The 23,645-nt window shown below is 38.1% G+C and overlaps 2 protein-coding genes across 4 annotated transcripts in view; both read left to right on the top strand.

The window, feature by feature from the left end:
* The window catches only part of kiaa1549lb (KIAA1549-like b), a 72,354-nt gene extending 66,266 nt beyond the window's left edge, over positions 1-6,088 (top strand). For all 3 annotated transcript variants that reach the window (XM_042484563.2, XM_088078763.1, XM_088078746.1), the window contains 2 exons: positions 57-208; positions 2,854-6,088. In XM_042484563.2, coding sequence (XP_042340497.1) covers positions 57-208; positions 2,854-3,117 — 416 coding nt within the window. In that variant the 3' untranslated portion in view covers positions 3,118-6,088. The remainder of the gene's footprint in view (positions 1-56; positions 209-2,853) is intronic.
* A 1,592-nt stretch (positions 6,089-7,680) lies between these two features.
* The window catches only part of spon1a (spondin 1a), a 151,798-nt gene continuing 135,833 nt past the window's right edge, over positions 7,681-23,645 (top strand). The window contains exons 1-3 of the mRNA XM_088078728.1: positions 7,681-7,837; positions 10,668-10,789; positions 11,520-11,584. The gene's annotated coding sequence lies outside the window, so the exon portion shown is untranslated. The remainder of the gene's footprint in view (positions 7,838-10,667; positions 10,790-11,519; positions 11,585-23,645) is intronic.

Raw genomic sequence — 23,645 nt, 5'->3', positions numbered from 1 at the left:
ACATGTCCCGAAAAAAAATCTTCAGTGAATGTCAGCCTCTCTTGTCTTCTCTGTAGGAAACCCAATAACAGCTGTCTACGCCATCCCAGCCACCAGGCCCGGCTACTCAGAGTACTTTGTCTCCACACCACCCACCTCCTACCACAGCCCCTCCTGGATGTCCTATCCGCCTGAACCTGAGGATGTGCCGCCACAGTGGGCAGACTCTGTAAGGAAGCCCGTTTTGCTTGCTTAGGAAGCACCCTGTCCTTCTAAAAAATTAAATAGATAAAAAAACTGAAAGATGAGCAATTTATAGAGGTAGAAAAATGTGACCAGATGTCCTAACGTTTATAAAAAATATTTGCCAAAACTGTCACCATATTCACACAGCATTAAATGAGACAGGTATTCTGTGAAAACAATCACACTCCTGTGCCTAATCTGTTGCCTTGTAGCGATCCAGTGGACAGCATGTGAACAAAACCCTCTAAAAAATGTATCTAACACAGCTCAAGTCAAGTCAAGTCAGTTTTATTTATAAAGCCCATTATCACAAATCACAATTTGCCTCGAGGGCTACAGCATACGACATCTCTCTGTCCTTAGACTCTCACAATTACAGTAGACAAAATGACTCAGAGGAAAGAGAGAAAGAGAGAAAAATGGTAACAATAACAGAACACATGACAATAGTAATAGACATAAACATCAATAAATGTAATTTATGATGGCATGTAATAATGCATGCAGATATTGTAGTTTATGTAAGTGGTGATAACAGTCATAGTGGAGGCATGACTAATAATAAAGGCAATGGAAGTTGGCGTCAGTGCAACCAAGACCCAGGACACAGTCACAGCCACAGACAGGACCACAGCACCAGCACAACCACGCCCACGATCCAAGCTGAGTCTCAATCATGTCCATCATGTTTGTGAACTGTCAAATTAGACAGCACTGATCAAATATGTGTGAAGATTGTGTAACTGCGTTGCCTATTTCTCACCTCAGATGTTTTAAGAAACATATTTTAGTGTACTGTTTAGCTGAGAAAATAGGTTTGGCCCGTTGGCTGTGCCTGGGACTTTGGTCAGCTTTTTTCAACATGACAGCTGGGTCAAAAGTTCTGCATTTTACAGCAAAACAGGACACTAAAATATGTTTCTGAAAACATTTGAGGCGAGAAAATGTGAGCCAACCACCATGTTGGAGCACTACCCACTGGCTAGACCTACTTTCTCATTTCAGAGCAAAACAGTACACTAAAATATGTTTCTGAAAACATTTGAAGGGAGAAATAGGCAATGCAGTTACAGACTCTTGATTCAATATTGATCAATGCAGCAGAGTTGAACAGTCTGACCAAATTTGACACGATTGACCACTGCGTTAGAGACTCCTCTGTTCTGATTGGTTGTTTTCATTGGGTTGTGGTAGATCCTGACAAATGCAATTGAAGCAGTTATTTTTTATAAAAGACAGAAACTATAGCTTAAACTAGGACAGTCCAAGTGTTCAAGCATTTGTTCAAATGCCCCAGCAGCTTTTTGTCCAAATTATTAGATGTTTACAGAAAATAAACTAATCTAAGACTGACTATTGCAATTGATTTTGCAGCATTAAGGCTATATCCAAATTTTTTTTTTTTTTTTTTTTTAAGGAAACCGAAAAGAAAGTCTTTGATTCTTGCTCTTGCTAGTATGGTTAGTTTAGTTAGTTTGATCATTTTGTCATCTTACAGAGACTACAAACAGCCTGTCTTCTGGCTTAATACAGAACAGTCAAGAAGCCCCAAACAAATCAATTCTATACGTTTTCATTGCATAATTGAATACAGACTAGAAAAAAATGTTGCGATTGTTTTAGAGTGTTATTGAAATAACTTCACTTCCTGGTTACTGGGATGTTTATCCTGACTTCTGGTCACCCTACGAAGCCAGAAAGTGAGCTACATTACTGCAACAGCAAACACTAAAAAGGGATAAACACACAGTAACACACGATATGAATATCAGTGGGGAAACGTGTTGCTGAAATTGCCTCTTTGTATTAAAACATTATTTTTTGCAGATTATCTCACTATGACATTGACATAAGTCTTTTTGTGCTCATGTTCCTATCTGCCCTTGAAAAGAACTGGGCCTCATTAAAAAATAATCCTCCTACCTTCTCCTCTGTTTTTCATTAAAATTAGACGGGTTCCATTCGTCAGATCTGTAATAACCCATGTGACCCTCCCCTCCCCTCCCCTCCCCTCCCCTCCCCTGCACAGGAGTCTCCTTGTTTGTATGGACTGTTCTCTTTTTTTCCCTGTCTGTTTGCCTGTTTCAACCAGATGTCTTCATGCAGTGTCTTTTTGCAGAACCAGTGTCATTTAGAAACCATTTGCTGATCTGAATTTATGGCTGGCGTTGAATGGACACAACAAAATACCGGGGTAGTTGAGCACATTTCTTAAATGACCACCTATTTTACTTTTCTTTTTTTTCTTGTGGTGTAAATCTGACTCTTGAAGATATTGTATCAACATTCAAAAGTAGTCCATTTTGGAGTTCAAACACTGTTTGAACCAAAGTCCATTTCAATATCATACACTCGCACACTAGCTCTCCCCACTCATTACTCTCCCTTTCATTTTGGTTCATTTATAAAGATTTTTCCCTGACACAAATGTGTATATTTTCCCTTATCACCCATTTAATTCTTCTAAAGTAGTGGTGCAGGGAAAATGTTCACTCAGCAAAATAACGAAAAAACTGTCGCATATAATACTGTATCCTTTTAATTATCTAATTGGCAGCCATTATTTACGTGGGTAGAGATAATAACAAGTTGCTGTATCGCTGATTTCATGTTTACCCTGTTTTCCAGGTGCCCCTTCCTGGGTATGTCGAGGCTTTTCCTCATCCTCGCTACCCACAGGGGAGCCCCACCAGGCTGCCTCTCCAATACAACCAGGCACTGGAGCAGCCGCCCACTGCCCCTAACACAGCCTCCCAGCAAAGCCTGCCCCAGGTGGTGAAGGACATGGACAGCATGCCCCTGAGCAGCCTCTCCACCTCTGCACTCGTGCAGGCTATCCGTCAGGAGGTGGCCAAGCTGGCGAAGAAGCAGAATGACGTTTTTGAGTTCTAGTTTGAATTCTTGTGTGCAGAAAAGGGTTAACTGTGCGTTGGTCTTCAACAGAGGTGCACAAAGGTGGTGCTCCTTCAGACTGATTTTTGATGTTTGTACTGTCAAATGGACTTTACCCACTGATTACCCACTGATAAATTTCGTTTTACACATCATTGATGTTTGGCAGTTCCTGATGTAAAGGAACAGAAAAGATTGGGGTTTTTTTTTAGAAAACAAATGCCATCCCCTGTCAATGATGTCCCAAGTAACTACATGCATCTCTCTTTGTAGATATGTCAATAGGATTCGCTAAATATGGAAAATATAATTTTTCCCGGGATTAGACATTTTTTTGTGAATCAGCATCCATTAAATAGAGAGAAGAAGTAGCATTGTTGTCTGTACCGAGAGGACCAAATACTTTGTGTCAGACAGTATAAGGATAACCACAGTGTATATGAGCATGTACAGTATAAGGACATCGTGTATCTTATCTGCTTTCATGGACCATTAGTTTCAACAATATCAGTTCATTCAAGCATCCATACCACATCAAACTAACAATTTCTTTCACTTTAAATTCTTTCATTTCTTTTTTACATCACATTGTAACACCATAGCAGTCACAACATTGATTGGCCTTGGTTGTCTAATGATTTTTAGAGATTTATAGTAGTTCTTGTTAATTAACACATAGATTAAATACAATATATGTTTCTGCATTTTTAGGTGAACCCAGTCGAACAAGAAATCTTAAATTGCATCTGTCTATATAGAAGCATCTATTTGTTTGGATGTACATAATGTACACTGACTTGGCTGACATTAAGTACTAAAAACATTTTACTTCATTATATGTTTCTCTTTTCTCAAAGAAAACAGCAAAACAATTCTTTGGTTGTCAAAAACACAAATTGAAAATTTGCACAGAGTAGCAGTTTTATAACTTGCTAGGTTTAAGATGCACAGATGATTCAATGCACACACAACCCCAAAACATCTGTCACAAAACAATTCTCTTCGCTGCTGGAAATAGTGCCACAGTTTCTTGTAAAGTTAAACTATAAACAAGGCGGGTCTCTCCTTTGTTTACTGCCCTTAAGACATCTTTATGGTCTCAATGGGTACATTTCATGAATGAAATACAACATTCATGTAAACTGTTGACCTAATGAGAGGTCCTACATCAATACTCCTGTTCTAAGAAGTTTTACGTGCACAAAACTTTGTGTAACATTGTGAATGTCTGCCTGAGTGTCAACTCAGATTGAGTGTGCAGCGCAGCACATGTCGTGTTTCAGAAGCACCGTGTTCAGTGCGGAGCATCAGTTCGCCCTGGAATCATCCAGTTTGTGAGGTGCAAAGTGCAAATAGGCTTAGGTAGACATTTACCTGAAAAGGCAAATTTCATTTTCGCAACTTTGTTGCTTCTTCACATTAGTCATCCATCTCTATAACATTTTAAGTCATCCACACAAAACATGACAGCATGACAGAGCAACATTAGTTTCTCCAGGTCACATAAAAACATCAGAAATATCAGCATGTAAGAAGAGGCCATATTAGATGAACCAAAAAACAATCGAGTAAAAGCCAGCAACTTAGGACCCAGACATCAGACAGATATCAAGTACAGAATGAAGTGCTGAACAGAATATAGTTCTTTGACAAAAAAAAATGTATTTATGGTACATGTTAAGCAAAATATCAAGCCCTCTGATAGCTACTGGAATAAAGGAGATTTGTGTATTCCACCAGCAACAAGAAGGAGGGAGGTCGACTTTTTATTTAGTGGAAGATTAGGGTGTTCAAGGATCCAACTAGCCTTTTTGATGAAATTCTTTGATTAATATCTTGAAGCTGCACTTTCTTTTTCTAATGGAAAAACTAGATTGATCATTTTAATCAGCTTTGTCACCCCTTTTTTTTTAGTCTGCTTTCAAAATCAGACAAAGACCATCATACACATCAGGGCAGTGCACAAAACAAAACTGTAAAGTATTCAGTAAAAACTCCCATGAAACAAAAGTCATTAAATCATCGCACACATGAAAGGAATTCATATTTTCTCGTAACTCATACTCACATTTCACTGTGGCATAAAAACCCTTCAATAGGTTATGATGAATTCTTAATGTGGAGTCGCTGGCTCGGGAATGGAAAGTGGGACTGAGTGCAGATGAGTGCATGTAGGCCTATAGCAGGGGTCCTGCAGTAACATTCAGATGCTATAGATCGCCTACTTTTACTATATTATTGCAAATCACATGGAATGCTTTGCTGATTATTATAATCAATGCTGACAGATGACAGTTGAGACGTAAGAAAGAAAATTGTGAGTGAAAATGCCTTTAAATTATTATTTCCTTTGGTGGAACAGTTTTGCTGTCCCAGCAGTCCTGGATGAGTTTAGCCTTTTTTGCATTATGACTTTTAAACAAAAACTCCCCCTCTCCCAACAAATGTTCTTTTATACTCATGCCTGTTGGTGTCTAAGTAGGTATAAGGAAATACTGTATGTCTTAAACTCAACAAGAACTTTGTTGTTGCTTGTTTTCCCAATATTCCTTTTACCCATTATTCAGAGGAGCACTTAATGTCTTAAGAACTGTACTAAATACAGTGAAACCATTTTTTTTTTTTTTGTGTATACCAGAAGTGAACACCTTTCCACATTCTCATGCTGGATAACTGAGAAAACATAGTGATATTAAATAAAAGGGTTCTAGGTGGTTTATTGGTTTAGAAAAAAAGATGAGTATTTATTCTATAAAATGAAATATGAACTGAGCTAAACCTATTAAAAATTAATGTCTTTTTGTCTTCCTGACTGGTTTCTAATTTCCTTTTTATCATCTGCTTGATCTTGTTATATTTGATGTTCCTCTGAGATTGATTTGATAGAGAGACCACGAGACAGATGGAGAACGAAAGAAATATTAGCCTACATGATTAAAGTTAAATAAAAGATTTTATTAGAAGAATCAATCATCAATCCGTGTCTTTAATACTTCTTTTACTTTCTGCATGCCACTTTTCCTGATAAGCAATATCCAAGGAGTTGAAGTAATTGTTGCATAGATTCACAACTTCTACCATCTTCTCCAAGAATGAAACTTAAGGTCTTTTTCAACATGGACCCTTTTTCCCCATATTTTGCATCTATGTGATAATAGATAATTTTTTTAAATGGTCGAGTGTTGGGAGAGACCACAGTAGTGAAACAGGCTGCAATGTGAGTCCTACAAGCAATTGTGCACTGTCAACAGTGGTGGAATATGTTTAAGTACATGTAATCAAGTATTGTACTGAAGTACTTGTACTTTACCTGAGTACTTCCACTTTATGCTACTTTGTACTTATACTCCACTCCATCATGGAGGTTAATCAGAATCAGAACCCGGTTTTATTGCCAAGTGCATTTACATATACAAGGAATGTGACTTGGTGTTTTAAATATATGCTATATTATTTTTTTATTCTTTCACTGCACTACATTTATTTAATAGTTTTTGTTACTAGTTACTTTACAGATTTTGATATATAAAATATGATAGACTAATAAATTAAAGTGTATTGATGCAAATTCAGCTACCTGGCAATGTATGAGCTACTTAAACTGGCTCCGCCTTCACCAGATTACATTTAAGTAATGAACACTATTTCATCAAAAATTATAATTCAGTGATTTATTTAATTCCCAAAAGGGGCATAAAGAGTACTTTTATTTGGGATAGGCATACATTAAGTATATTTTTATGCTAATACTTTTGTACTTTTACTCAAGGTAAGACTTGAATGCAGGAGTTTAACTTTTAAAGTATTTATGCACTGTGGCACTGCCACTTTTAATTAAATAAAAGATCTCAATACTTCTTCCATCGCTGACTTAATTTACATTAATTAAATATAGAACTTGTTTTTGTCAGTTGACATGCTGAGATTTTTATCTGAAGTGTCTGACAACCAGAGGTGGAATGTAAAGAAGTACATTTACTCAAGTACTGTACTTAAGTACAATTTGAGGTACTTTTACTTTACTTGTATTCTTTTAATGCCACTTTATACTTCTGCTCCACTGCATTTCTGAGGGAAATATTGTACTTTATACAAAACTTAATTCATCTAAAAGCTTGTTATAAATGATTTTTATAAATCAAACCACTCAACAGATTAGAAGATTAGAGAAGTATAGCTGGAACAATTAGTCAGCTAATCAATTGGCCAACTGACAGACAATCAATTGGCATATAAGTTTTGATAAACACACTAATCTATTTTGAATAATTGTGAGGTTTGGGGTGTTTTTGTTATCTTTGAGTACTTATACTTCATACTTTTTTTTACTACTTATATTTTGGTATGGTATGAGTACTTTTACTTAAGTAAAGGATCTGAATCTGATCTACTTTCTCAACCCCTGCTGACAGCATTACAAAGCGGACCCGCGGACCACAGACAGAAGTGATAAGTTTTATCAGTAGACTGTTCACATGTTCCTCCCTTTTGCGGATCTATTTCGGGGTCAAGTCAGTCTCGTTCTGAAATCTCGCGAGAACTATAATGTTGCCAGAAAAACAATGGCGGGAACGTCGTACTACTTCGTAATGGCGTCTTGCCATCATACACTTTCCATACAGAATACACTTTCACTTTCCCCACCAAAGTTAGGCGTGTGTGAGCACGGGAAACACGTTAGAAACGGGCGAAAGGCTCCAGGTCAGAGCCGTCTCCGTGAGTGAGTATGCCTCTCTGCTCCGTCTTGTTTTTGAACTGGTGTGTGGCATTTAATTCATAAACAGGCCGCAGGTAAACAGGTGTGTCATGTCAGAAAGCAGCATGGCTGCCGACTTCTTTTTATATATTTCTTATGTACTTGCTGTCTCTCTCTCTCTCCGACTTAGTCCAAACTAAATTTTGCACGATACTGGAGCGCTGCTTTGTTGAAGATCGGCGATGTTTCGCGCCGATCTTTCATTGCATTGCCCCACAGAAGCTAAAAAATTAGGCATCATGTTTTTGTAACAGCCGATCGGAGCTGGAGGCTATAAATTCACTGCAGAGCCATTTGTGCTCGGTATTGAATGCCGATTGTAATCTTTTCCATTGAATACTACAGTCAGATGTGAACAGTTGTTAATGTTTTATTGAGGAGTGCAAAAAGAGTTTGTTGTGTTAAAGAAAGTATAGTTTAGTGTTAAATGAAAAAGCCTCTTTCCAATGTCATGGCAATGTGGGAAAAATCTGTGAGAATTCAGAGCGACGTTTCTGCTGGAGCTAGACAGTAATAAACAATTCAATTCAGTTCAAACAACTTTTTAAACCCCACTAGGGGCAATTAGTTAAAAGCAGCATGATAAAAAAAACCTACAAAACAAACCCACACAAAACCAGTCTGGATCAGCAAAAGATGAGGAAAAATTAACTTTATTTCTCTATCGGGTCCGTTTACTGTTGTCAGACACTTCCACTAACAATCTGAGCCTGTCAGTGGCCAAAACAATCACTTTTATTGGTTGTAAATTAATGTTGCAGAAATGTCTGTAGGGATTACACTGCAGCCTGTTTTGCTGGACCAGTTCAAAAAAACTGTTGTCTCCATTTGTCATTAAGACACAAAAACATGGGAAAGTACAGCCTATGCTCAAAAATACCCGAGTTTCCCTTATATGCTAGTAGGGATGTCCTGATCAACTTTTTTTTGCCCCGATCCTGATCTAAGTCATTTGATTTTGAGTATCTACCAATACTGAGTCCTGATCTGACACTTGTATTTACCTGGATAATTCAGTTCACAATGCAAGTCCTTTAAAGTTATTAAAATCAATCCAGTGTGTATGGTTGACAGTTTAATAGCTCAGCAATACAATCCAAGAAAAGGATGTCTGCATCCAACAGTTCCCAAGGGTCTTTTTGTTTTTACAAAGTAACAAACAATCTAAAAATATTTTTATATGGATATTATTACAATTTCACTTAGTGCAGTACATTTAAAAACAACAAAGAAAAAAAAAGCCAAGTAATCAAGCTGAAACGTGTCTTCTGAAACTGCTCTCAAATCCACTTAATGTCGCATTTTGATAAAAGGACAAAACACTTTAATTGAGTTATATAATCACAATTCCTCCTCGAAGTGTTATAGTTGAACTTTAACATTCCCAGTAACGGCAAATAAAAAATCAGTCACAATTCAGCTTATTACAGCATTATGGTAAAACTAGTTCACTGAAAATGAACAACAAAAATTTCAATTCCACCTAAAGTGGTGTAGCAGCTTCAGCTGAACATGGAAAAAATCAGTCTGTAATTACTGGAGTTTTCATTACAATAAAACCTGAATATCACGCTCTCCTGCTCTCTCTGTGTGACGGCGGACGTAAACAAAGGATCGGGCAGGGTGCATGCTCAAAGTAACTGATCTGGATTAATTAAAAAATGTGTCGATCTGGCCCGATAACGATCCGTCTGATCCGATCCCTACATGCTAGTTTATAATTGTTGTTAAGGGCTAATTAGTTGCAGAGGTGATTGTTTTTGCCACATATTTACATGACAAGGATGTCGAAGGTCCTCTGTGTGCTGATGCACCGCACTGAAAGCTTACAGATGACTTTCTCAAATCAATTTCTCTCGATCCTCCGGTTCACTATCGGCTGTGTAGTATAGTTGTAACGTGCATGATGCCTTTTCGAGGTGTTTAAAGTCTCGGGACTATTGGGCTGATGAGTAGGGCAGTTGTAAAAATTTTTGGTTTTAATATCATTAATCAAACATTTCAAACTATTTTGATACATTTTTATGTATGTCATTTTTAGCTGTGCTCTCCTTGTTCTCATTCATGAAATGTTTTAGTCACAATGTTTTATGCTGGATGTAACACATTATAATACCTACAAGGTACAAGGTAACTTTATTGTGTAAGAAAAATGTCACAAATGCCCGTAGTTTGAAACGTGTAAATATGAAATGGGTCCAACCAGGTTTTTGCAGTTGAGTTTCAATACTATGCAACTATTACAAACAAAAACAATACTTGTGTAATATTTTAAATTCATCCAATTCGGCAGTATTTAAAGCCGAGACAACTACTGAGTCATAGACATCAAAGATACTGAAAGCATCTCAGTGTGAACTGAGCCTGCATCCACAGTGTGAAAGGCACTGGACTGTGCCACAAAGTCTATAATAAAAGAAGTACACGCCGGCATATAAAGTGAACACAAAACAATTTTCTACAATTAAAGGAATACATCTATTTTGATGCTGTTACTAAGCTGGACACTATTTCAGTGGTGTTGCAATTGAATTATGTTCCAACATTCATGCTCCCCTCAGCATGAATTGAAATAACTTTAAATTTTAACCCTTTAAAACCTGGATGGACGTCAGTTTTCTTGTACAGTGTTTAGATACCTTTCTTAAGTATATAAACCTTTAAAATGGGATTTCTTTCAAATTGTGACCCAGTTGTGGGCACTGTTATAATCAATATGAGAAGCGTATTCAGAATGTTTGTATATTTGGTTTATTTCCTCCTCACTTACAAATCCTTTTCTAATTTTTTTAAGGGCCTGCATCAGGAAAAAACATCCACAATGAGGAGATCTATTGTGTATGAAGGCAAGTTGATGGCTCTATTTGCACAGCACCCAAAAAGCCAGAGGGCGTGGACCAGCCAGTCAAATATCAAGTAAGTTCCTGCTGCTAACCATCATCCGTTTGTTGGAAGGTCTCAGTGGTCAGTAAATCATTTTGCTCCACCAGTTTTTGTGAAATATTAAGAAAAGAAATCACCTGCATGTGAGCTCAGTGGTTCATAGTTTCTTTTTTTTTATTTTTATAATTTCTCAATCTTTCTACACTTTCATTAGGACCATTCTTCAAAAGGGGCAGCAGAAAATGAACTAATTTTGCTCTGTCAAATTCAATAAATATCCAGGAACGTCACCTCAAAACTTCACATTTATTGTAATACCCTTTAATAGGTGTGCTAGACATTTCAGTGGTATCTGATTTTAAATACACATATAAAATAAAAAATACATACTATTTAGAAGAAATGACAAGGGTTAGCTAGAAGCTCAGAAGCTTTTTTCTAAACTCAAGACTAAAGGAGACAAAAAAAGACCTTGTGTTGATTCCATCTATTACAGTGCTAACTGAGTTTACGTGTACCCATGTCTACACAAAGGTGCAGATAAGGTGCTGCCAGCACCTGTTCCAGATCTAGATTATCTGTCTTTGCTTGCCTGTAATGTTTGTGTGTGTGAATGGTGCAGTAAATCTGTAGTTCAGAGTTTTCCCACCAGGGCTCAGCGTAAAGCCGTGCAAACAAATGTTCTCGAGCGAGAGGAGCATATCCTTATCTAAATGGTGAATTAGCCAAGTCAGAACACAGCTAATTTGATTTTCTTCCACAGAGAGAGAGAGATGTGCTTCCACTGGGAGAACAGGCACGATTACATGGAGTGGACAAAACAACAAGGTCAGTAGTGACAGTTCACCACAGTCACATTGCAGTAAATACCACCTTATTGAAGTCTGTAAAGTTTTGATGAAGTTTTGTCAGACTGTTGTTGATTTGGTGTATTTTGTGAAGCTTATGTGGTGCTGTATGAAAATGCGTTGTATTAAATGGTGTTCCAGGAGTGCGGGGAAGACAGTAAAGTTGATCTGCTGGTGAGGGGTTAAGCCTGTGACATCAGGAGGCTGATTGTGTAGACAGCGATACACATCAGTGGTAACGGTTACTATAGTGTTAAGATTTTTCATATACATTGGCTATATAATTCTTTATTTAGACTTATTTGATTAGCTGTTTGACCCAGTATTTATTTTGTCCACATTTGACTGTTTATAATTAATCTTCCACCTAAAATTGAATGAAACATAAGTAATAGGCTGCTACATGCTAAATTGGAGGGGATGAGGGAAGTAATAATTAGCAGTAACAATGGGTTGTAAACACTGCATACAACCAAGCAGCTGAAAGCTGGCATTGCCAATGCCATGATGTCTAAACACACTGCTGTTTTCCCTCCAAAACAAAAAAGAATTGGTATTGTAATCTTCATCAATATCGCTAGATATTTGCTTCTAATTTTGCTGCCATTATTGCTGTCTGTATACAGATCAGTTGTGTTGTAACACATGAGATTATCGGTGTCTGTTGTTGGGGAAAAATGTATTAGTGTCACAGCATTTCTTTCGAGATGTCTTAAGTTGACTGTAGGACTGGATATTGGTACTCAATACCTTAAACGAATCGACTGAAGTCTGCAGTCAAGCGATAATGGAGTTTCATCTTTTTTGCGAAAGGGATCTTATTTCAGACCATCCCGACTCCCTCCTGGATCGGCAAACTTTCTGTTGCTGCCGTCCCAACATTTGCCACCGCAGCAGCAGCTAACATCTGACACCGGCTATGTTAATAATAACCATTACGTAAAGGGCCCTTTTTTGTTTTGCCACTTGTCACCTTCCCATGTTTTTGAAATAAATCAAGCAAATTTGTATAGGTTTCAGCCCTAGTATACACTGTTAGATGCTTATATCTTTCAGTTATTTGTGCAACACTTGCAACAACTCACACTTGTTTTTGATAACTTCTCTCTCAGGGAGTTGGAGCCTAATTTGGCAACTGTAATTACAAAAGATCTCACACTTAAGGCCACTTATTTCCAACTAAGTCTACTTAAAGTAATTACAGCCTTCTTGATCAGACATCAGCACAAAGGTAATTTCCACAACGGTCAGAGCAAGGACAGGTCAAGGAGAACACACTTGGAAGCGGCCGTCTCTGACACTGAGAGTCAGAGACGGCCTGCATCTGCACTGCGATGCTCAGAGTATAGCTGCACTTTCACATCACTCTCAAACTGGAGTCAGGCTGAGGTGACGCCTGGGGAATCAAGACAAGATTTGTGAAATGAAGTGTCGCTGGTCAGAGGGTCTTGATAAGACAAATGATAAATTACTTTACCCTTAAACGATCTCTTGGCTATGGATATCCTAACAGATAACATTTTCCTCTTCTATCCACATCATTTGCTGTGGATGGAAATGACACATTGTTTTCCACTGACTGAACTCTTCCCCAGTGGTGCAATTTTATTATGTGAACTCAGTGGGTGGCGGATTGAAAGTCAGACTCCAAGCCAGACTGACGGAGTCTCATTAAGTGCGGCGCCTCTGAACTACACAGTGGAATAGAACATTAAGATTATCGCCTGTCGTGCTTCTGCAACAGATGCTCTAGTTCAAATGAATCATCCGCGTACAGTAAATAAAGCTTTGCAACTTTTTTTCGGTGTCAGCGCAGTTAAGCTCTAAATAGACAAACCTCTGGGGTTTTCAGAACAGCAGCTCTGTGTGGTTCAGCTTGCTATTTCATGTAATTCTATTGATTATTTCTCTGCCTACTCTGGTCGGTGCATCTCAGCAAATTCCCGTCCACATAAGATGTCCACCTCCTCAAAAAAAAAAAAAAAAGATCAGACAACTGCTGAGACCTGGTTACTGTGAGAGTGAAACTTCAGCTCTAGCATTTCTAAACAATAGTAATATTAACTGCATGCCCCTCTCAGCCATCCCCCTCATTTGCTGCTCTCTATCACATTTGTTGCACTGGCTGTTTGAAGACACTAGGGGCTGTCCAAGATACTTAAGCACGCAGATGTCACCTGAGTACCACCGTACTGCAGAAGACAAGCAGTCAACTGAAGACTTTCTCCTAAGCATGCACCATGTGTCTTACACTGTCAAAGCTACACATTTTTGCTCTGATTAAGCGCTTGCACATAAAAGGGCCGGGCACATAAAATATGATGAAATATGATTTTTTTAAATTAAATGCGGCAGTAAATATTCTGCATGCATAAAACAGTAATTTTTTATTGGTTCATAAATTGGTTCTTCATCTAGACACAATAGCTGTTTATCTCCAGTATGAAATCATCTTTTGATGAACATCTTTCGAATCAATTTTCACCCACCTGTTTGTTTTGTTTTACTGTCTATTAAAAGAGGCTCGATAGCATGTCTTTTAAAGGCGTTCACTAAAAAATGGGTTCTCTGTCTAAATGAAGTAATAAACTCACTGGCTGTTGTTGGCTACATTAGTGTTAGAGGACAGGACAGTAAAAATTGTAACACCTTAGCATTTCTCTCAGTAGATTTTCTTATGAGCCTACTGTTTACTGATGCTTGAAGTGGTGCAGATTGTCATTTTTGCTGAATAACACTGATTTCATATGATTGATGCAGGTTGCTCAGGGTAAGTTTTACAGTTTTTTAACTGCTGGTCGAGAACAATTTGAGTTAATATTTGTCTGTATTTGACTATTGAACATTTGATCTTCCATCATTTTCAATTATATTGAGGTAGCAGCAGAAGTCTCATATTTAAAAAACAAAGGCAAAACGATCTGCTAGACACCAATAGGGATAAAGTATAGTTTTAGACATTTGTTTGAACTATTGTGTAAATCTACAGTTGGTAACTTTTTTGAAAAAAGGAAACAACAACTTGTCATATTTGAGTAAACTATTATATTCTGATTGGAGTACATTAGACAGAAAGATCATGTCGCTCCTTTGACTGTTTCTAATGGCATTCGCTAGAATGCACACCCAAAAAGCCAAGCAGAGTAGAGGAGCCTCTAATGCAGCTGTAAATCAGGTCAATCGCTGCTCATGAACTGTGGTCAAACTGTCAAACTAGGCAACGTTGACCAAATATGAATCAAGATTGTGTAACTGCGTTGCCTATTTCTCACTTCACGTGTATTCATAGACATATCCTAATGTACCGTTTGGCTGTAAAATGAGAAAGTTTGTAACCTGGCCTCCGTGTTGGAAACATTTGAGCCAAGAACGCAGCAATGTTAGAAAAAGACAATGCAGTAACATAATCTTAAATTCATATTTCATCAGCGCTGCCTACTTTGATAGTTTGACAAGCTGAAATTTACTTGATTGACTGCTGCGCTAGAGACTTCTCTCAGGCTCTGATTAGTTGTTCAAGTTCACGTGTGGGAAGGCCATTAGAAACGAAACAAGGCAATAGAGTAGGCAGAGGAATATGATTTTTTTCCTCAACAGATTATCTGTCTCCATTAGTGCTTGTATATATAGTGACATTTACAGCAAATATGGAAAAAGTTTTTTTTTTTTTTTTTTAGAAAAGTTACTAACTGCATCTTAAAATGGGTGGTGGTGCAATCACAGTTGTCTCAGAGCAAGAAGGTTTTAGGTTCAGACCTGCTGGCCAGCTGGGGCCCCTCTGTGTGGATTTTGCATTGTGCCTGAGTGGCTTCTCCCCACAGTCTGTTGACATGCAGGTTAGGGTTAATTGAGCCTTGCTCGTAGTAGTGAATGTGAGTGTGAACGGTTGTCTGTCTCTTTGTGTCAGCCTTGGGATTGCCTGGTGACCTGTGTCCACCTCTTGCCCAGTGTCAGCAGGGATTGGCTCTACAGGATAAGTGGGTGTAGCTAATTGATTCATATCTTGTCCTGCTTCTGTTGCACTCAGGTGTGCCACCTGTAGCGCTGAGCGTGAATACTGGGACATTTTCTAATGCACACTTAAGCAAGAGCAGATAGACAGGAGCCAGGCGTTTAAATAAATACATGTTTAGTCAGTGTAATGCAGTTTTGCATGATGGCTGGATAGGGAGAAAAGACTGATCCCATGAGTATTTAAGGAAAGCTGGTACAGCTACTGTGTGGCTTTGGCATGTTAAAGGAACACTCCACTGTAACCCTATGTTACTGCTTTCAGCCGGCCTTAATGTGGGTAGTTTGTGTAAATGAACTGTAGTAAACTTCCCTCCATACTACCAGAACCCATCTCCGAACTCATCTTTCAGCAAAAATCCATCCATCCTTTTTGCTGGCTCTAGGGCTGCTGACTTCGATTTTTTCATGTCTGTCACCACGAACACAGAATAAAGAAGACCATCCCCTCCTCAAACTCAGATCAAACTGTAAAACTAGGTAGTGCTGAACAAATATAAACCAAGATGCTGTTACTGTTTTGTGTGTTTCTCACCTAAATTTTCTTCAGATATATATTTTAGGGCACTTTTTGGCTGAAATATGGGAAATTGTGAACAGGAAGTGTCAATGGAAGTTGAAAATACTGACAAACAACAAAATTGATGTTGCCCAATTTACTCTTCAGGTTTTTTTCAGAAACATATTTTAGCTTCATGTTTAACTGTTATTCAAGGTTGTTTGTTACCAGCCAGCCACCATGTTGTTTCCCGGGGAAAAACGGTGAAGCTTGCTTTACATTACCCACCTGTGGGGATGTTTATTGGTCCGTCTTGGCTCTGTGCAATCTGGTAGTTGTAGGTTTTCTACCTCTTGAGCAAAAAAAAAAAAAAAGCCAGTCATTTTTCTCTGTTTTCTGTTGTCATGTAGCAACAATTTCAAGCATCAATGTCTTTCTGCTGCATAGACAGCCTAGTTTTATGAAAGGACTATATTCCCAGCTGTAAAATACTTCTTTAAACACACGCAAAGAGGCTTGCACGAGCACGCACCTCTCAAAGGAGACAAAAACAAATGTAAACACAATCTCATACAAGCATAAAAGAAACAGCTGCATGAATGTCTCTGAGTGACCCTAGTGCACACTCACTGATGTGCAGCCCAGAGAAACGTAAGCATAAGCATTTAGTCAGCAGATTTATCGTGGTTGCAATGGATAACAGTTGTGACCTAGTTTAATAATGAGGAAAGAAAGTAATAAAACACCCTTCTCTCTGCATTTGTATGTTTCTTATGTTGCAGACACTCACAGTTTTGTCATAATATGGCTAAATACACACTTTTCTTTTCTCATAAGCATGATAAGCTATTAGTTGTGATGCTGTGTTTCTCCTTGCATGTACTTGCACATGCAGGGAAAAAGTGTTTTTGTGCTGCGACAGTTTCTCAACAACAGTTCACATTTGTATTTGTCTGCCAGTCCTTTGTGTGTTTCCATCAGTAAATAAATATAATGCAATCCATCAGTACATATGAGTCCAGAAAATAGGAAATCATTTATTCATTTTATTATGAAAGTGACTGTTGAGTGTATGACAGCTGCAGTGGTAAAGAACAGGCTCCCTGTTGACTTACCAAAAAACATAATTTCATTTAATTTCATTGGCAAGTGGCTTAAGTAGCTGTGACAACCGAGGAATGTATCTAATCAAAAAAAAATGTCAAATTGTCAGCTCGCTGTAAGAAAAAGGAAAATACTGAGAGGAAGCTGATTAGGTGTTAATTATGCACAGGTGTGCACACATATACAAACTCACTCACACACAAGCTCACAGTCTTGCTGTCACTCAAAACTATGATGTGAACGAGCATTGCCGCTGTCAGCTCTCGTTCTTTCAAAGAGCTGATGAGGCAAAGCTACTGAACTTGATAATTCTTCCCAAATACAGACTCTGTAAAACTAGTTAAGCCCATTTTCCCATGCTATCTGTGGGATGAGCGTCCTGAGTGTCTGGTTTGGCTCAATAGACAGTGAGACAGCTGTATGGGCTCAGAAGTGTTCTAAAGCTCCTGCTGGTGAAACTATCATTTAATGGTCCTTTAATTCAGATCCCTGGTCTCTTTCACATAATATATTTTCTGTTTTTACGACTTTTCTCTGGGATTTTGTCTATTTTGCTAAACTGCAAATATATATATATATATATATATATATATATATATATATATATATATATATATATATAGATATATAAAAAATATATATATATATATATATATATATATATATATATATATATATATATATATATATATAATATATATATTATATATCTTCAAAACGAATGACCATAATTAGTGTGTCTTTATGTATAGCTGAGATTAAGCATAGATCTAGAGCTCGAAGGCCAGTGATGTTAAATTTTGGATTAAATTTAGCACCGGGTTGGAAGCTATTTTGTGGTAAATAGCAGGCTGGGTTCCTCCTTTGTAGCTTGGCCATTAAATTACAACTCTGTCTCAGTTTTAATTGAAAGCATCTTTGGCTGTATGGGATACGCAGCTTTGGCTAGAGCCTGAGCAGAAAAGCTGGCAAAGCTAAGCTTTCTTATTTGGATTAATATCCCCAACACCTGTCTTTGGGGAAATTAATGGGTGTTACTGTAAGCAGCTTTCTTTCTTCCTCAAACCTTTTTCTGCTGATTTCTTACTTTCTTGACCCCTTCTGCCAGCTCTTTTTCCCTCTCTCTGTTGTCCCTCCCATGCTTTCCCTCTGTAGATTAATTGCTCAGTGATACCGTATGTTAAGGACTGCTGTGAGTTTCCCTACCCAGCTGTTTGAAAGCGGAGGAGTCAGCAGGATTTGGCTGCTCGGTTCTCACTTGCCAATTCGTATGCGCTCCCTTCTCTCTTTTCCAATTCTCCTTCAAGGCTCCTCCTCTTGTCCTTTACCCTTTCTCACTCATCTGTCTGCTCTCAGAGCAATTTTCTTTGCTGGTGCTGTCATGATGTGTTCAACTTTTGTTTTATCATTTCTATTTCTGTCATAGATTCAACAATTCTTGTATGTAAGGTATGGACGTGTTTCTAGATTCTCTGGCTTATGACCTGTACTTTACTGCAAATGTGCTTTCACAACTAACATGTTCAGTTCGTGAACTCTGGTGTGTTTTAGGGATGGTCCTTACGACTAATTTTCCTGATGTTTAAACCTAGAGTAGTGGACTGATGTTAAGTACAAAAACACCCAGAAGACAGCGCAATTCAATCTATAAGGTTAACCATTGTTAAGTTAAGTTTCATCATCTCATGTTTCAGAAAGTCTTTTTAAAAGCCACTGAATTGTGCGGCACTTTGCACAACACTTTATGAATACATTATGATAGCATCTGAGTAAATAAAAGTGAACAAATAACAAATAATAAAAAAAAAAAAAAATCTTTTTCTGGAAAATAAATCTTTAGAAAATATGCCAGATGATAACGACAACATTTTACTTGGGTGAACCAAAATTGCATAAAATAATCAGAATTTTTATAATAAATATATTAATGATAAATTTAAAGGTCTAGTGTTGCATCAGAAAATTAAACGAGTTAAAACAAAATTGTGTTTGCGTTTTATTACTTTGTTTAAAAACCATTAAGAAAAAGTGAAATGTAGTGACCACACGGTTACTGTCTTTCTGTAATAACATGTTAAACCCGTCTTTTCCACAGAATGAGGTTGTATGTGTGGCGGTAACTGGTAACAGGGTGTCGCCTCTCTAAACTTTTCCTCCGCAGCAGTTTATCACACATAGGGTGGATAATTGATCTGTTGATCCGTTCACAGCTGATCAGATCACATCGATGGATGACAGGAGTGGCTGTTTGTAAGTGAAAGCAAACTTTTAGACCCAGCAGAATGAACGGTTAAGTTTCACTTTTAATGCTCTTGACTTTCTGCTGTGCCGTCTGCTTTGAGTGCGCTAGAAATTAACGATCATAGATATATTCCAATAATGCTCCTAATGAAGGGCCCAGCTCCTAAAGAAGGGCCCAGCTCCTAAAATCTTTTTGTCGCGGCAGATGTTTAAATGGTACTGGCCCGCCACAAATGTATGGGAAACCCTGGCAAATGCCTCGTGATTACCTGTGCTTCTTTATTCATAACATGAGGTCAGGAAGATGCCTATACCTGAGGCTTATAGAGCTCATAATCAGTTATGACTTGGTGTGCTCACGGTGCAGTTGTATTCTCACCTAACCTCGGACACTTTGCCTGGCAGATTCCACTTCCCATGCTGTGGCTTTTCTTACTGCTGCTGTCAAGAATAAGGAAGTGAAGTGAGGGTAAAGAGGGAATGAAAGCCAGGGAGGCTTATTGAATACATAAATCACTTCTTGGATAGAGGGTATGTTGTTTCATTGCTAATGGATCTCTGCCACCACTCCGTAAATCACAGTACACGCAACCAGACATTGTACTACTAGGAGGCAGGACTCATATGATAGAAGACATTATTCTGTTGCTTTTCTATTCTGTTTTCCTCCTTTCCTCATATCCCTCTCTTGCAGGGATTTTGGGTTCACATGGAATTGCAAAACAAGCTGTATTTAGGTTACTGCTCTCAGTCCTGCTTCTCTCCTCTCTGGGTAAACGGGCACTTACTCAGCTGGGTGGGGGCGGCATTAATCCCTGACGCTGAACAAAGTCACAGAAAGTTCATACCTGACCAGGCAGCTATAAAGTCTTAGCTTGTCCTTGGGAATTATTTCCTATAACTATAGGAAACCAGGTCTAAAGTCATTATGTTTTCATGGAAAGATTGAAAAAATACAATCAAAAAACCACTTAAATTCAGTGTGTTTTTTTCTGATGGAAATCCAGATGCCACAGTGGTAGGGGTGTTTTTTTGTATGCTAATGTAATCAAGGAGACCATGTGAATAATACCAACAGCTTTGAGATGTCACATCAAAACAAATGCACATGATTTTGGTTGAGACATGACGGTGTGGTGCACTGCAGTAACAGAGGAACTGCATAGGTGACATAATATATTTGAACAGAAAAAACTTATTCGCCATTTCAAGCGAGCTAGCACCTTAACAATCACATGAATAAATGTCTAACACAAATTAAAGGCAGTACTATTGAGCAGCAGTCCTGACAGAGAAACATCCTCCCCAGTTCACTGCAATTACTCTATTGCTGACTGTTAAGAATTGCCTGTTGGCATTGGGAACATAAATGAAAAATATCTAATGAAATATACAGTATGTTAAGGAATTGTAAAAGTATACCTTTTAATTCAACATTTACAACAAAGAACTTTTTGTTGTATTTGCTGAAACTTTGACTAGAGCTGAACAGTAGCAAACACTAACAGTGAAAAAACATCAGAAAATGACAACAGCTTACATACAAAGACAAGTAAACCGAGGAGAAGCGTTTTTCGTCACCTGTCTTCTCCTTTTTTCTTGTCTTTGCCTTGTGGGCGGTTGTTGGCTGTGCAGTTTGTGCACAAGCAGTGATTGACAGCTCCATTATGGTTTGGACATAGTTTCTGCATTCAGCATTCGTGGACAGCTGCGATCACATGAACAAGCTTGCGGTTCTGTTCTTACTATTTATTTATTTCATGTTTATTTGTATAGGGATGAATATATAGCATAATACTGATGCCACATATCCCAGCATTTATAGCCCAAGCTTATTTGCAATTCCCATTCTTAGATTGGCCCTTTCAAAATACGCAAGACTCAACAACTGCATAACTGACTGTCTGTGTCAGAGCCAGGCAGTAAACCGGAGGGCTGGGAGGTCCTCCTGTTGCCAACATAGGGTGAAAGTGAGTCTAAATGAAGCTGCTGGGTCTGGAGTAAATGTCTATTGAATATTCACCTTAAAATTAACTTTACTGAAGGGGCTGCAGCTAGCTTGACAGCAGTGTTTTGGACTGCACTGAAGTGTGGAACAAGAGATTGGAGAATGAGCAGTGGGCATGCTTGCTATTCCAAAAAAAAAAAAAAAAAGAAGACGACATGTATGTCACGTGGGCTGGATACTTTAAATTGGCTTTTAGTGACTCCTTGTTCTGATTGGTTGTTTCTGTTCAGTCTCAGTAGAGTCTTGCAAATGTCATTAAGGGCAGTGGGAGAAGACGGAGGAACATGATTTTTTCATGCACTACTGTCAGGATATAGTGACAGGTTCAGTAAATATAATAAAAAGTGTAATCATACGTTAACAACAGAACCCGTAACACCTGTCTAAAATGTGTTATTCTAGTTGAAAGTTGAAAATCTATTGTACCTCTGACCACAACTTACAGTGTTGTCACCCTGAACTAACTAGGGCTGGGGCAACGCGTCGACGTAAGTGACGCACGTTACGTGAATACGTCGATTCAGAGATTTATTGTGTACTAGTTGGACCGCTTCACACAGCACGCACCCAATGAGAGCGTGAGCAGCGCCGTGTGTTTTTTTTGTTGCGGCGCTCGTGTATTAAGTTAGAGCGTGCACACTGCTGGCCTGAGCGGCGGTTGTCAGGTGCATCTCAGCTGCGTGTCAGCTGCAGCACATCTAGAGAAACGGTGGCTCGCCGTTTTTTACGCGTTACGCTCGCGTTTGTTGACTCGATACCACTTTATACTGCAGTTTAAAGTCTATCTCTGTCACAGAGATGAGGAAAAACAAAGATGTTTGTTTTACCTCAACTTCCTTGCTTCCCTTTCAAAACAAAAGCTATCTGACTGTGTCTCTGTGGACAGAATGTCATCAGTTGCTAAAACAACACATTTTATTTTGAAACATTTACAGGACAGGTTGTCAGCTGTACAGGAGCTTGTATAACTTCAGAAATGAGTGGAATATGTGCTTATATATATATATATATATATATATATATATATATATATATATATATATATATATATATATATATGAAAATACAGCACTCACATCAGCAGGCAGCTCTGTGCCTGAAGGCCCAGTTAAGGCTGGACTATTCTGATGCAGAAAGAATGGACTAGTTATAATTATTTCTGTTAGAGAAAAGTTCTAGTGTTATTCAAATTGCACTAATTTTACTGTAGGATGCTTGCTGCTAGACTAGCTGACTGCTAGATTTGAGGTTTGTTACTGTTACAAAGAGTAACTGTTCTGTTAAGTGACTTGAATTTTACATTGTTTTATTTATTTTGCTGTTGGATTGCTAAATGTAGATTGCACTTCATTCCGTTTACTTGAATGGAACAAGCTCTTGCATTAATTTTATTTTGGAGAGACTTCATATCAGACTGTAAAACACAGATTACCAGCTAAGACTGGGCTATTTTTTGTTGGAGAATAATGCCCTGCAGTGTATGACAATTTTTAAAATATTATTTTCAGTAAATTCCTTGTTATATTTATTGAGTAATAAAAAAATAATAGTTAGATCAATTAAAAAATAATAGATAGATTAATTGATTAATCGCAAAAATAATCGTTAGGTGCAGCCCTAGACCTAACAGACCCTTGAGTGCACTTTTATTTCACAAGTTGAGAAGTTAAAGCCCTGGTGTTCAGCAAAAAAACAATTTTCAGGGCTTTTAAGTAATCCTTAATTATTGTAATGTCGATGACCATTTATCATCCACTGTATATATTTGCCATTCGAATCACTCTAATCTGGCTGTTTCCTTGATCACGTGACTCCAGTTCTTCAACCAGAGCATTTTCAGAAGCTTATTGAGCCCCCATTTTTTCTATTTACTAATGGTTGTCTTTGTGGCAGAAATTTTGAAATAACGAGTCAGATTCAATCAGATGTGCGTAGTTCCTGCTTGCTGCTTTTATAAGGCTGACGTTGATCCTGACCCAATCTGTCTGCTTTATGTAAGGGGTGACTCTAGCTTTGTGCTCCTCAGCTCCTGGCTTGCTCATGCTTCACTAGCCTTACTGCAGCAATTGCCAAAATCCCTCAGCTGGAAAAAGCTTCATTAGAGGGGGGAGATAGTTAATGAACTCAGATCCCAATGTCCACGTCTGACATGGTGCCTTCATTCCCAGCTTTCGCTCC

The sequence above is a fragment of the Plectropomus leopardus genome, chromosome 1 (genome assembly GCF_026936395.1).
Source record: "Plectropomus leopardus strain MGB_pleo_1.0 chromosome 1, ASM2693639v1, whole genome shotgun sequence".
NCBI classification, from domain to species: Eukaryota; Metazoa; Chordata; class Actinopteri; order Perciformes; family Serranidae; genus Plectropomus; species Plectropomus leopardus.
This window is presented reverse-complemented; position numbering and strand designations above follow the sequence as displayed.